This window comes from Clinocottus analis, unplaced genomic scaffold (assembly GCF_023055335.1).
Source record: "Clinocottus analis isolate CAN_PGR_092001 unplaced genomic scaffold, fCliAna1.0.p SCAF_14, whole genome shotgun sequence".
In the NCBI taxonomy this organism is placed as follows: Eukaryota; Metazoa; Chordata; class Actinopteri; order Perciformes; family Cottidae; genus Clinocottus; species Clinocottus analis.
Genome location: NW_027175865.1, coordinates 6,207,365 through 6,221,263, shown reverse-complemented (window position 1 = coordinate 6,221,263; position 13,899 = coordinate 6,207,365). Strand labels below are relative to the sequence as shown.

Sequence of the window (13,899 nt, the reverse complement as noted above, 5' to 3'; positions counted from 1 at the left end):
CGCAGCTGGATTCTGGACCCCTTGGAGCATTTCACTGGCTCAATCTTAAACATAATTTGACAAGATAAGTCAGTTATTCCATTAGGCGACAATGATTTTGATGCTCAGTGGAGTCATAATGTTCCCTCTTCTTTCCTTAATGTCTTTGTAACTGAAGTATCCACGATTTGTCCCTGCTGCTTGTTAGCCTTTAAGCAGTCTAACCTGTTTCTTTCTCCCTAAATTATATCATTTATGATTGCAGCTTTGATTAATGCTACACTGTAGTTATGATAGCTATTGGTTCGTTCCTTGGGTTTATAGCATATCATGTATACATCCGTCCCGCTCTTGCTTTAAACTCACCCCAAAGATAACCTCTCTGTAATTTCCAGAGACTCCTGACACGTTTTTTTAATTTATCACAAAGTGCTTTTTCTTCCCTCTCTTGCCCTTAAACTGTCCATCCTCTGATCCTTTATGCCTTCTCTCTCCCGTGGCTATTGCAGGTGGATGGAGTAACCTTTAAGGTATTGCTTCTAGCTACACGTAGAATCTCCCCCAGAGAGCATTTAGTGCATTTTAGCAATCCCGCCCGACCCTGTAGCAATTAATGGCCTGCCCATCTCGCTCCTCTTCTCCTCCTCCTTTCTCCAGTTTGATCCCCGTCTGCTGTGTTTGTCTTCATTTGAAAGCGACTTCAAAACCTTATCCTTTCTCACTCTGCTCCTTCCACTGGTTTCTCCCTTTTTAATGTCCAGCATACAACTCAACAGCAAAAACATAAACAAAGTGGTGGGGCAAACTTCAACACAAGTTTAATGTCGAAGAAATGTAAAAGTATCCTCCTAAAAGAGCATTGCCTTTTTAAATTGAATTATACACACTTTTTGCGTACTTGACATGCTAGTTAGAGACATTTCAACATACTTTCTTACATCAATATTAATTTCAGGAAGTTAGCAAATTCAAGAGTGTCAAGCAAGAACTTGCATATAGAAAGCCACTTGAGTTGACCTAAATCCATCCTCATGATGTAAAGCTCAAAAAAATATAAATAGACCATTCAGAGCTGAAGTAGTCTCATGAAGAGTCCGTCCTACTCTCTAGTCACATTAATATTTAACGAGTGCATTTCATCTGCCTTACTACAGTGTCTTTTTCGTTTGAAACTGTGTCATAACATCCCAAAAGATGCATTTCTGAAACGACAGGATACATAAAGGTCAGTCAGTCGTTTATGAAACAACGTTATTTTTTTGTTTAATCAAGCAGGGGTACCGTCTAGACAAGATTTATTCCCCCGTCCTGAGATAACCTGAAACAAACCTTCCTCCTGTGGACCCTTCTTCCTCCCCTTCATTGATCTGCTGATGTTTCCCCGTCTCACAGATGGATCAGTTACCTGCCAGCGGTCCTCCTGGCTAATGTACTGCTCTGTGGTTTGTGTGCCCCTGAATGAAATCTCTCTGTCCCTGCACCTCTTTTCACTCTCGCCCCCTTCCTTTCTCAGGTGGATCAGCTGACCTCCCAGCTAGCTGTACATGTACCAGCTATGCTGTAGCGAGTGGTGTTTGAGAGCGATTCTCATTAAAGCCCCCTCCTCTCTCTCTCTCTCTCTCTCTCTCTCTCTCTCTCTCTCTCTCTCTCTCTCTCTCTCTCTCTCTGTCTCTGTCTCTCTCTCTCTCTCTCTCTCTCTCTCTGTGTCTCTCTCTCTCTCTCCCTCTCTCCGTTTGTCTATCCCACTCTCTCTCCTTCTCTCTCTCACTACCAGGTGGACCAGCTGACCACCCAGCTAAAGGAGAAGGCGGATTGGTGCAGTGAGCTGCTGCTCAGCTCAGAGGAGCTGCGTCGTGAGTTGAAAGAGCGCGACGAAGAGATTGACAAGCTGGAGAGCCGCATCCGCGAGCTGGAGCAGGCCCTGCTGGCCAGCGCTGAGTCCCTGGAGAAGGTTAGGAAGGGAAGAAGGAGGGGGAGGGTGGGGAGAAACGGGAGATGAAGGATGTGCAGGAGACTGAGTCAGGGACGACAAGAGAGACAAAAAGGCAGTCTGAACAATAGCTGTGGAGAATGGCTGGTGGGTGTATGTGAGGGGATGTAGATGAGGTGATGAGGAGGAAAAGGAGGAGGGTTGGGATGCACAGAGGGAGAACAATGTGTGGGTGGGTCTACTTCACCCGCGCGGCAGTTTTGTTGCTGGTGATGAGCGATGGATAGCAACTGTCAAGATTGCCCCCCAGTGTTCGTGAAGGGCCGTTGTGAGTGAACAAAAAGAGCAGTGAAGGAAATGCTCGTATATCTTCCAGTGCCGCCACTCGGCTGACAAATGACACGGAGCTCCAGTCGCACGATAAAGGACGCGATGTGGAATAAACTCATTTGGGACTGCACATTCTTGAAAATCTGTTCATGACAAGAGTTTGTTCCTTTGCGCCTTTCCGCAACTGTTGTCCATAACTGCTGCGTTAAATACTTATTTTATGTGTGTTGTTGTGTGTGTTGCAGATTGAAGAAAAGAAGCAGCATGCATCCGTCACAGAGGCAAAACACGCCACACTGGAGGCTCAGTTACAGACGGAGAGAGAAGCTCTGGAGCGGAAAGAGAAAGAGGTTCTGTGCTGATCCGCTTCCTTTAAATGGATAATATTTCAATCTGACTAAAATCTGAGAATGAAATGTTTGACTCTTTTAGGTTTGAATAGTGTTTTGTGACGAGATGTAATGCGTATATAAATGTCCCTCTTTGTGCTGGTAAAACATTCGTACATTCGTACTGTAGTATCCTTTGATATCTGCATTTATTCACTATATATATATATATATATATATAGTGAACATCTTTAGTTATCTTGTGTCTCCTCTAAAGGGCTTGTCATGTTTACCTGTCGCCTCAGATCTGTAACCTGGAAGAGCAGCTGGAGCAGTTCAAAGAGGAGCTGGAGAACAAGAGCGAGGAGGTGCAGCAGCTTCACATGCAGCTGGAGATCCAGAGGAAGGAGATCAGCAGCCAGCAGCAATATCTAGAAACAAGGGACAGCATGCTCCGGGTAAAAAATAATTCTGTCATAATAACCTTTTTACAGCATCTTTTACATAAAATTGTGACTTCCAGAGGCGGTTGACACTGGTTGGCTGTGTGTGTACTGCAGCCACGCTGGCTTCTTAAACACTGTGGTTATGATTATCAGACAGACGCTGAATACATTGTGTACACAAATTGTGTATTTTATGATTAGCCCATATTTTCTACTCACAAATTGCTAAAAAGCAACAAACTTTAAGACTGTTGACTGATGTGTGACATCGTCTGATAAGTTTGTACTTTAACTGCACAATACAACACAAGGTCTAGTGTGTATTCACACAACTAAAAACAGGAACATTGTAATTTCATTTATAAACCACATTTTCACATGACATTAATATTCTTGGTATTAAACTGCAAAAACACATAATATAAGATATTTGCTCAATGTTTCTAATTTAAGTTTGCACTTTTTTTTGTTGCCCGTTACCCTGCCATGCAAGACGGCCAGCACATTTCTTCTTTGACTCAACCGGTGTACTTTCAGTCGTCCACCACGAGACTGACTGAGTGGACTTTTGCGTGACGTGTTTATTGACGGCCATCACATTATAATCTCTGACTTTTGAAGGTGATGGAGGAGAAGGACAGGGAAATAGCTGTTCTTAATGAACAGATCACTAAGCTCCAACACTTGGGAACAGCCTCTGATAACAAGGTAACGCAATATGCGTATACGAAATGGTGTGAAAGTCTATTTCGAATACGCATAGCTCCGTGTTAGTGTGTGTGTTTCCTGCATTCGTGTACACTTTTATTTGGGTCCGCGCCATTTTTTCTTTATTTTTTTTGTTGGGTTGTATTTGCTTGTTTTGTCTCGGTAAGTGATTCCACGGCACCATTGTCTTTTGTGAGGTGATCATTTGCTCATTAAACCTCCGAGTCTCAAGCGTTTTTACAATTTGATCAATTTCAGACAATTTAAAATACAAATGCCAATGAAAACTACATTATCTTGGGTCCAAATAACCTCTCTAAACGTAAAAGGGACTCAGAGGTTTATCCAAAATAGCGGGACAGCCATGGACTCAAATCTGACATTTTTATGGTTTAAGACTATCTGCCTATTTCTCTTTAGGAAATTGATGACCAGGATGAGCGGATTCAAGACTTTGAGTCCCAGGTGGAGTGCCTGCGGAGTGAACAAGAACGCTTGAAGAGGAATAAGGAGGAGGAGCTTGACCAACTGAATGCTGTCATAGACAAACTTCAGCAGGAGCTGGCCAATATTGAGCAAAAGCAGACCACAGAGGAAGAAGAGGACACCAAGGCGGAGAGCTCAGTATGTGGGCCAAGTAAAGAAGAATATGATGAATTGAAGCAGAAGATGGACTTGGCCACCAAAGAGATCAACACTCTCAAAACAAAGCACAGCATGCTGTTGGAGACATACCTGCGCCTGAAAGAGAGCGCAGAAGCTTTAGCTGAAACAGAAAAAACGGAGGGCGATCTTGAAGACGCTCTCAGAGAGAAAACTGCTGGCCTTGTGGTCATGCAGGCTCAAGTTCAAGCTTTAGAGCAGAGTGCAACATACAGAGTGGAAGAGTTGGACTTGTGCATCCAGCAGCTCAAGGTCGACGTCGATGAAAAGGACAGCGAGTTAAGCCGCTGTCTCCTCCTCGTGGAGCAAACGAAAAGCTATGCAGCTGGTCTCCAACAGAAGGTCGCTAATCTGGAGGAGAATCTGAGGGAGAAACTGGCTGCATCTCTTGTCAGCCAGGCCACACTGGAGGCCTTCCAGCAACAGCAGTCACAAGGAACCAAAGAAAACCAGGACCATCAGAGTCCTGCTGAGCCCAATGTGCAGTCAAACACCTATGACTTTGGTGACTTTGGTATTCCCCAAATGGATTTCAGTGGAGTTGGTCAAACGAGACAAGTCCCCACAGGGAAGGTGGTTCACCTGACTCAGAGGCTTCGGGAGCTGGAGGTGGGACTCAATGGGATGCAGAAAGACCAGGAGCTCCAGAAGCAGCTGCTCTGCAGCTCTGAGGAGGAGGTGCTGGAGTACGAGAGGAGGTTGGCCACGCTCATGGATCTGCTCAGTCAGATGAAGGACAGGATGCACCAGAGGACGTCGCTGGCTGTGGGGGTAAGAGTTTGACCAATAAGCTGAGAGGAGTGCGTTCAATATTTTGAGTCTGGTCTTGAAAAAGTCCTGCACATAATAGCACGTGTGTTGTGCAGTTGTCCCTTGCCCCCACACAGTCCTCATAAGTTTGAATCGTTTACCTTTTTTTCAGGCGTCAGTACCCGGTGAGCAGCCGGCTGCTGTGTCAGAGCTTCTTCAGGAGTTGCAGGATGTCGGAGACGAGGCCTCGGCCACCAAAGAGCAGCTCGTCTGCCACAAACTGAGCTGCAGCAAACTACAGGAGGAGCTTAAAGTATGTGACTGTCCATTGGTGGTCAAACATTAAAGTGTTTCTAATGTTTGGTGAGACTGACCAGCATGTGCTTTTCTTCCAGGACAAAACCGTGACAATAAAGAGGCTACAGGGCCAACTTCAAAAGGTAGGAACAGTTGAAACTACAGTTTACATTGTTGAGAAACAAAGTCTTGTACAGTAATATTTAAACTTTATTGGCATAAGGTATCATCTGGCGGCCCTGAGGAGACCAACATGTCTGAGCTTCAGCTGGAGTTAAAAGAGGCTCAAAAGGAGGCAGCTGCCACCAAAGAGGAGCTGAACAGCAGCAGGGAAAGCTTGGAAAAGCTCCAGGAGCTGCTGCAGGTACAGACCAGTTGGACATTTAAAATCTAAAAAATCATATCCCGTCTTTGGTGCCTAGTTCAGTGACCTCAGTTCTGCACAAACATAGTTTTTTAGGGAGATTTAAAAACCTTTTTTTAAAAAAAAGTACTTGACTCGTATATGTACAGTGAATGGAGCAGCATGCAGGAGAGAATGTAATCTATCTCAAATCCACCTTCCAACACAGCTAAAGCTCATTATTTAACACGTCCAAATCCAAACCATTCTATAGCTTCATATTTAACAGACAGGTATGAGATTAGTACCAATCTCATTTTCTAATTCTCAGAACGTGAATAACCGTTTCCCAAAATGTTAAACTATTCTTTAAGTGTGTTAACTCTTGTTTCATCCATACGCCATCAAATATTATATCACTAATCACATATATGTGTGTAAATTCCTCTTTAAACACATTTTGATGTATACAACTGTGTTTTTTAAGGAGCGGGAAATGACCATCGCTCACCTTAAAGGAGAACTTGCTGAAGTGAGTCAGAAATGTTTTAACTTAATTTTTCGGCACTGAAACATGATGTGCAGTATCATGAACATATGTACATTTCTCAAACTGATCTGTTGTTTTTAATGAAAAAGTAATGTGATACTTGCCTGTATCTGTAGTATTTCACCACCTGTCTAATCGCCCTGAAGGTACAAGCTGAAGAAAGCAGAGCCAACATGACGGAGCTTCTCCAGGAGGTCAAAAACGATGCAGCGTCGACCAAAGAGGAGCTCAACATCTACATACAGCAAAATGAGAAACTTCAGGAGGACCTTCAAGTTCATGAAGTGTCTATTTCTAAACTTAAAGAGGAACTCCAGGAGATGAGAAACAATGTGGATACCACCAAACAAGAGCTCCACAGCCACCGGCAGCACAATGAGAAACTACAGGATGAACTACACGTCCGTGAGCTCTCCATTTCTAAGCTCAAAGAGGAGCTCCAGGAGGTACGAACAGCCTGGATGAAGACAGTGGATTCTGGTTCTCCATCTCCAACTCCCTCTCCCTCTCCTCAGCCCGTCTCCTCTGCTTCCTCCTCCTCCACCACGCAACCTAAAAGGAAAGGAGGCAAACAGCCGGCAGGTAAAGGAAGCAGTGCCAAAGATAAACAATCGATCTCCAGGAAAAACTCTGCCCCTTCCAGCCAGTCGTCCAACAAATCTCAGAGCTCTCGCCTAAACAGCAGCTCTGAGCAGCAACATGTGGCGGTAGCACACTCGTTCACGCAGACAGAACCTCTCCAAATGTCCGACCTGGACCCGGAAAGCGAGTCTGCAAACAAAGAAGAGATCGAGGAGGTGATCGGAGAGTTCCAAGAGAAGATCGTGCAGATGCAGGAGCTTCACGCTGCGGAAATCCTGGACATGGAGGCTCGGCATATTTCAGAGAGCGAGAGCCTTCGTAGGGACACGCAGGCTCTGGAGGACGAGTGTAAGGCCCTCAAAGCGGTCATCGACAAACCTCGCTCCAGAGAGGTGAGGGCAGGAAAAATAGCTGTGTCCCAGCCTTCTGCTAAAACTAATGATTATTTTATTTCTATATTTATTAATCATTTGGTGTATAAAATGACAGAACATTTAGTAAAATGCCCAAACTAAAGTGTTCTCAAAGTGAAATCTTCACATTTGAGAAGCTGAAACCTGAAAATATTTTGTACTTAATGAGTGACTTAAAGTTAAAGTAATTTTTATAATTGGTGCCAATTAATTTTCTCTCAGCTGACTCATTGATTAATTATATCTGCTTACAACTGAATAACAGCAGTTCTGTTTTGAAGGTGTTTCATACTACGGTCATTCAGAGTGAAAGATCTGAATCAGGTTTCATCTTTTCTAGGCCCCTTCATCAAGACAAGACCGTCCGACGTCACTGTTTAAAGATGGCTACACAAGTGGTAAGAAACAACTTGTAGACACGGCACAATCACAGCAACTGTCTCCATTACTGCTTGAAATGTTGAAGTCTGTTTCATTAAAGTATTAAAATCTCCTCCACTGACTAGAAATAAAGACAACTGATGATGAGCAGATGTTTATTTCTCCGGCTTTCTTCATGCATTTTGAGATTTTGCTTGAAAAAAAGCAATCTATAGAAATAATCCATAGTTCCATAAACGGCTTAGTCCTGAGAGTCGTCTGCCCATCTGTTCTTATTTCTGCTTCACTGTTTATTTCAGATGTGTAAAATAGTTCGTCATGGCTGCTTGTGTTCATTTTACACGTTTCTCTTCGTATTGGAAATACCCAAAAACTCTTTCAGAACTTTGTTTCAAGAAAATGTTTTTCATCCTGCAGACAGCAGCTCAGACTACAGCCAGCGGACTGGATTTGACTTCCCAAACTTGCAGCAGGAGTTCAGGTCGACTCCAGAGGGCGCGAGGAGAGAGACTGACGATCCACTGCCTGACCGGATCAAGGTACGACTACGAACGTTGTCCAAGAGCTCATCAATACATAGTTACACTGAATTATGTTTGAAGTTTAAATATATTATAGTGATGAAAGGGATTGGGGTAAATCCAACAACATGATTGTGTATGCAGACGTTGCTCCGCGAGGTGCACCAGGAGGGCATGCAGGTGCTCTCTCTGTCGGAGCTCCCTCTCACTGAAGGCGAGCCGGGAAGCCTGGTCGACGCCCCCGGCTGGCTGAAGGAGAGAGACGCCTTACTGGCGACTGTGGAGTCTCTCAAAGGCCTCATCACCCAGATGCAGACACACAGAGAAACTCAGGTAGTAGAGCCCCCTCCAGTATTCACAAAACACTGCTTACCATTTGTCAAAACTCAAGTTGTCATTTTCAACTGTGTGTGTCTGATCGTGTGTGTGTGTGTGTGTGTGTTTATCTGTGTGTCTCTGACTTGCTGCAGACGTCTGGCGGCGTGGACTGGCGTGCGGAGATGCTGGATGCAGTTCGGCAGGTGTTCATGAAGGAGCGCAGCGTGCTGAAGAGCGCCCTCTACAGCCAGTTGGACCTGCTCGACACCAGCGACGCCATCATCCACCTCAATCAGCTGGAGCGCAGACTGGCTGAACAGGTCCGAAAGAGCAAAGGAATCTATATTATTGTATATAGGGTTGTTTTTTTTCTTCCTTTTTATAATAAATATGTATTGTTTTCACTGCACCACACATAAGTAGTTGAAATTGTAATCTATTTGCTTTTAAAACTAACCCTACTCAACGATTTGTATGAGATTATTTCAATGTTTTGACTTTTACCCAACAGAAGACACACATCTTGATAGTTTTGGGCCGAAACAACTTTCTCTTGTCTTTCTTCTCCTTTGATTATGATTTGTTTTGGTCAGTACCGCAACCACATTTTTGTAATCCCGATTCAGGACACCCAGCACAGAGAGGCGATGGGGTCGCTCCACACTGCCGACAGGTCCAGTCTCATCTCTGAGATTCATCAGCTCCGAGGTCAACTGGAGCAGCTTCATCAAGGTGAACCAGTAAAAAAGAAACTACTGTCACTCTACCGATGATGCTCTTCAAGCATTTTGATATTTTCTCACAAGAAGTAGGACGTCCTGATGTTGATGTTTTCTGATTGTTTTCATTTAGGGGCTCTCCCTGTTGCATCATCGGGGAGTGAACGTGGCGTGAAGGAGCAGGGAGGAGGAGGAGCTGGAGGAGGAGCGGAGGCAGACGGGCTGCTGCTGGAGGAGCTGAAGAGTGAACTGCTTCAGACTCAACTGGAGCTGGAGACGACGCTCAATGCCCAGCACAAACACCTCAAAGAGCTGGACACACTCAGGTCAGACATGTTCACAGACATGTACCCAGCACACCTGGATTCATCTTGTGTTTACTGTCTCGCTGTATGTGGGACATATGAGGAGACAGAGGGTGTTACAAACAAAGTTCACTGGCATTTGTTTTAACTTTCTTAGCCCTTAAGTATTCATGTCAGCTGAACTCATTAATATATCTGTCAACAGGGCGACGGTATCGCAGAAGGCTGCTGAGGTGGACGCACTGAACGACCAGCTGACTGAGGACAAGAAGAAGAGCAGAGATCTTCAGTGGGCCATGGAGAAGGAGAGGTGTCGAACTGGGAAAAACGATGAGAGTAAACGTGAAGAACTGGAGGTAGGAGCCTTTACTCTGGGGCCTTTTGTATGTTGATGGGGGCCACAAATTCACTTCTGCGAGACGTCCTATATACATTAAATCACTTCCCTTTCTTCTTCCTGAAACAATATGTATCGATCTTACCCTCATTAAATAGAGAAATGTAATAAGTAGATAACTTAGGGAGGCACATCTGCAAGTGTTCCCATTACATACCCTTTCTTATGCCAGCTAGACTGAAGAGGTCATTCTAAACATCAAGTGTATTTTTGTTTTCCTCACAAGGACCTGAACCTCAGTCTGGAGGAGCAGAAGAGCCACGTGGCCCAGCTGACCCAGACCCTGGAGCAGGAGCGCCAGGCCTCCTCTCAGCTCTCCCAGCAAACCGACCAGGAGCGTCTCGGCCTCCACAGACGCCTCCAGGAGTTCCAGGTCCAGCTAGAGACGGAGCGAGCCAAGGCCCTGGAGATGAGCACTGCGCTGGGGAGGGAGCGGGAGCTGAGGACGGGCGTGTCCTCAGACAGCGGCCCCACCAGTGAGCAGCGGGTCGAGGAGGATAGGACGGGGCCCCACGAGGACGTGAGTCTGCTGGAAAGACTGCAGAGGGAGCTGGATGACAAGCATGCACAGGTGGGATGTGATCTAAATAAATTGCTCCAAATGATTTTATTATTAGTCATTGTCAAAATGTCTTGTATTAAAATGTATCCTCATCAGTAAAATGATTTTAATCTCAAGTCTGTATTTCTTCCTCTCTTTCCTCTCCAGGTGGTGCACCTCCTCAGTCAAGTGGAGGCTCAGAAGCTTGAGGTGGTACGGAAAGAGGAGGAGCTAACTCTGGGGAGTCAGAGGTCGAGACGGGACCAGGAGGCGCTGCTGGATGCTCGGGCCAAGCTGGAGAGACTGGAAGCACAAATGTCTGAGACCCAGGAGCAGCTGCAGAGAGAGATGGGGAAGAGGAAGAGTCTCGAAGGAGAGAAGGAGAGACTGGAGGAGAGGTTGAACCAGTTACCGGATCAGAGAGGAGAGCGGGAGGGGAGCGGACCTCTGCAGGCCGATGGCCACACTGTGAGTATCAACTAGTCGCACACTCTTGATATAAAAGTATGTGATTCAGACATTCTTATTTAAGTGGTCCTGGTATTTCCCACACAGCAGTCCACCAACCGCACCAAAGACTGGGTGTTCCAGCAGAAGAGTGGAAACGTTCGGTCAGCAGGCGCCACCACGCCACCCCACCCGGAGGCCTCTCCAACAGGTCCCTCCGGAGGACCGCACCACGGCCCTTGGCGCACAGCCGACAAGCTCTTGGACAAACTCCACCTCATTTCCTCCAAGATCCGCAGCATGGCGAACAAGAATACGGGCAGGTAATTCATGCTTTTATTTGAACGTAAATAAATTGACCACATCAGCTGCGTAAGGTGATGATATTAACCGCTTGTTCGACTGCACCAAAAATAAACTGTACAGCATTGATACAGTCTTAATAGAAATAACACCTAATAACCTGTAATCCATAAATGTACTATTATATGCAGGACTTGTCAAATATATGGCCTTATGGACTTAACCCAATGTTGGTCATTTGTACGTGTGTGTGCAGGCTGACTGCAGAGGTCGACACTGAAGAGTTATCTTGGGTGCAGTCCCATGTTAATGAGGTCATCACGATGCTGCAGCAATCCCCAAGTCTACCCTACGTCCCCGAGGTCAGGAACTTATATTTATAATATTTTTTTATATTACTAGTGTTTTATTTAATATTTGTGGATTTTGTGGCTTTACTTTTTTAGTTTGTAGTTTTGATCAAAAGAAGAACTTCCACATCGCTGATGAGTCCAATCGACTCTTCCGAACGTCTGTAATCGGACGGGAACGCTCATGGTTGTGACTGCTTGCGTGTTTCCCCCAGCAGAGTGTTTCCATGTTGGCGGGAGTCTCCTCCGCCAGCTCCTCCAGCTCCCTGACGGAGCGGCTGCTGAGGCAAAACGCCGAGCTGACAGGTTTTGTCAGCCGCCTTACCGAAGAAAAGAACGATCTGAGGAACCACACGCTGCGCTTGGAGGAAGAGCTCCGACGATACCGGCAGGCTGGCCTGGCATCAGGCGACACTGTGAGTACACGGCAGGAAATACTACTGGTTGAGATGGCTGTACAGATATTATTATAAATATTACAACACTTGGCTGAAACTGAAATCAATGTTACCACAGATGCCAAAAGTATATTATAATATACTAGAAGGACCCTAATGTGGAAAGATAAAATATAAACTTTGTTTTGTTTTTGCTTTTCATCACTCGTCATTCCATGTAGAAGACTCAGACTAAATTATATTGTTTCATTTTGTCCTGCAGCTCAGCCACAGGAGAGGCGCGTCGAAGACGGACTCGTCCGGTATGATTCTTTCCCAGGAGCGGGAGGCTTGGGCGAGAGAGAAGCTCAGTCTGGAGAAAGCTTTACTCCTGGCCCAGGCCCAGGTTGCCCGACTCCGAGGGGAGATCAGGGCCGACGCCCTGCGAGAGATAACAGGACCTGAGGCTGACAATGCTGCACTGAAGGTCAGCTAAAAACTGCTCACGACTCAGTGTAGTTCAGCTTATAACTGAGGAGCTACTATTTAGTTGCTTGAAGTACCTTGTACTGTGTAAACGCATGATTTGACTTCTTTCCTTTTGCCTCCAGAGAATGTACGGGAAGTACTTAAGGTCAGAAAGCTTCCGCAAAGCTCTGATCTACCAGAAGAAGTATCTGCTGTTACTGCTGGGCGGCTTCCAGGAGTGTGAGGAAGCCACGCTGTCGCTCCTCTCCAGGATGGGCGGCCGGCCGGCGCTCACCGGCCCGGAGTCCGTCAGCCAGCGAAGCCGAGGGCTGATGCGCTTCCGCTCTGCCGTCCGAGTCTCTATCGCCCTCTCCAGGTAGTAGCTGGAGCTCTGTGTTAGTTTTCGGGTGGCGCTTTCCAAAACTTCTTCATGGCTATTGAATGAAGGCTGGGACACTTGAGGTTGCTCAGTTTGAAATAACTTTTTAGGTACCTCGCACGTCAGCTAGTGAGCCTTTTGGCAAGTGTAGACCAGATTTGACTTCATGTGTTGTACCCAGGGATATGGCGTCAATCTTCAAGATTTCACTCCCTTTTGAGTAAGAATTAAATTGAAACAAACCCAGATTGTAATTCTGCAACTGTATAAATATTGCAAAACTTTAATCAGCAACCCAAAAGCTCAATCCATTGTGTTACTTCCTCTGCATTTTATTTAAATATAAATCTTTAAGATGGCCGCTTTAACAACATATGTATATGCAGTGACAGAATTTACACACAAAAAAATTAAAGTAAAACCTGCACATCTTCTGTTCAGAATGCGTTTCCTTGTGAGGCGGTGGCACAAAGCGACGGGGATGAGCTCCACAACCTCCTACAGCGTGAACAAGAACGGAGCAGGACAGATTTTAGGTAAGCAAAGCACATCCGGTTTTACTTCTACATGGTAGAGTGTTGTTTACAAGGAAATTATATCGTCTGTCCTTCTCCTCTCTCAGGTACCGAGGCGAGAGACTCGCCGTATCTTCACCCGGGCAGCGAGGACATGTACAGAGAACGAGGAAGTGGAGGAGGAGTGTCCGGCGGCAGAGGGAGAAGTGGACGTGAATCTCCCCGATCGGCTGTCTCCTCCACTCACCACAGGTGCAGCACAACACTAACAATCACAATGTTGTATATAAACATTTGATATTGAGTAATAATATGTTTATAAGGACATATTGTGTCCGTTCTGATACTGAAAGGTCTGTGTTGTGTAGGTTTCACATGGTTGGAGACCACGGAGCTCTCACCTGTTCCCACCTGCAGAGCTACGACCCCGACCGAGCGCTCACCGACTACATCTCCAGACTGGAGGCGCTGCAGAGGAGGCTCGGGAGTGTGACATCAGGTAGACCTTTACAGTTATACAGTGAACAAAAAACTGAATATGTTCTGTTTTTTTACCAA

At 45.7% G+C, this 13,899-nt stretch overlaps 1 protein-coding gene across 5 annotated transcripts in view; it reads left to right on the top strand.

Annotated features, from left to right (window-relative positions):
• The window catches only part of akap9 (A kinase (PRKA) anchor protein 9), a 56,235-nt gene that overhangs the window by 41,583 nt on the left and 753 nt on the right, over positions 1-13,899 (top strand). For 2 of the 5 annotated variants that reach the window (XM_068574952.1, XM_068574949.1), the window contains 27 exons: positions 1,754-1,930; positions 2,485-2,589; positions 2,874-3,026; positions 3,636-3,722; positions 4,143-5,156; positions 5,308-5,448; positions 5,531-5,575; positions 5,656-5,796; positions 6,263-6,307; positions 6,472-7,299; positions 7,661-7,718; positions 8,119-8,240; positions 8,367-8,555; positions 8,693-8,860; positions 9,167-9,272; positions 9,393-9,585; positions 9,770-9,920; positions 10,188-10,532; positions 10,671-10,970; positions 11,058-11,272; positions 11,509-11,614; positions 11,818-12,018; positions 12,263-12,466; positions 12,591-12,823; positions 13,268-13,362; positions 13,449-13,593; positions 13,710-13,840. In XM_068574952.1, the coding sequence (XP_068431053.1) occupies positions 1,754-1,930; positions 2,485-2,589; positions 2,874-3,026; positions 3,636-3,722; positions 4,143-5,156; positions 5,308-5,448; positions 5,531-5,575; positions 5,656-5,796; positions 6,263-6,307; positions 6,472-7,299; positions 7,661-7,718; positions 8,119-8,240; positions 8,367-8,555; positions 8,693-8,860; positions 9,167-9,272; positions 9,393-9,585; positions 9,770-9,920; positions 10,188-10,532; positions 10,671-10,970; positions 11,058-11,272; positions 11,509-11,614; positions 11,818-12,018; positions 12,263-12,466; positions 12,591-12,823; positions 13,268-13,362; positions 13,449-13,593; positions 13,710-13,840 (5,698 nt within the window). The remainder of the gene's footprint in view (positions 1-1,753; positions 1,931-2,484; positions 2,590-2,873; positions 3,027-3,635; positions 3,723-4,142; positions 5,157-5,307; positions 5,449-5,530; positions 5,576-5,655; positions 5,797-6,262; positions 6,308-6,471; positions 7,300-7,660; positions 7,719-8,118; positions 8,241-8,366; positions 8,556-8,692; positions 8,861-9,166; positions 9,273-9,392; positions 9,586-9,769; positions 9,921-10,187; positions 10,533-10,670; positions 10,971-11,057; positions 11,273-11,508; positions 11,615-11,817; positions 12,019-12,262; positions 12,467-12,590; positions 12,824-13,267; positions 13,363-13,448; positions 13,594-13,709; positions 13,841-13,899) is intronic. The other 3 variants (XM_068574951.1, XM_068574950.1, XM_068574953.1) reach the window with 3 other exon arrangements.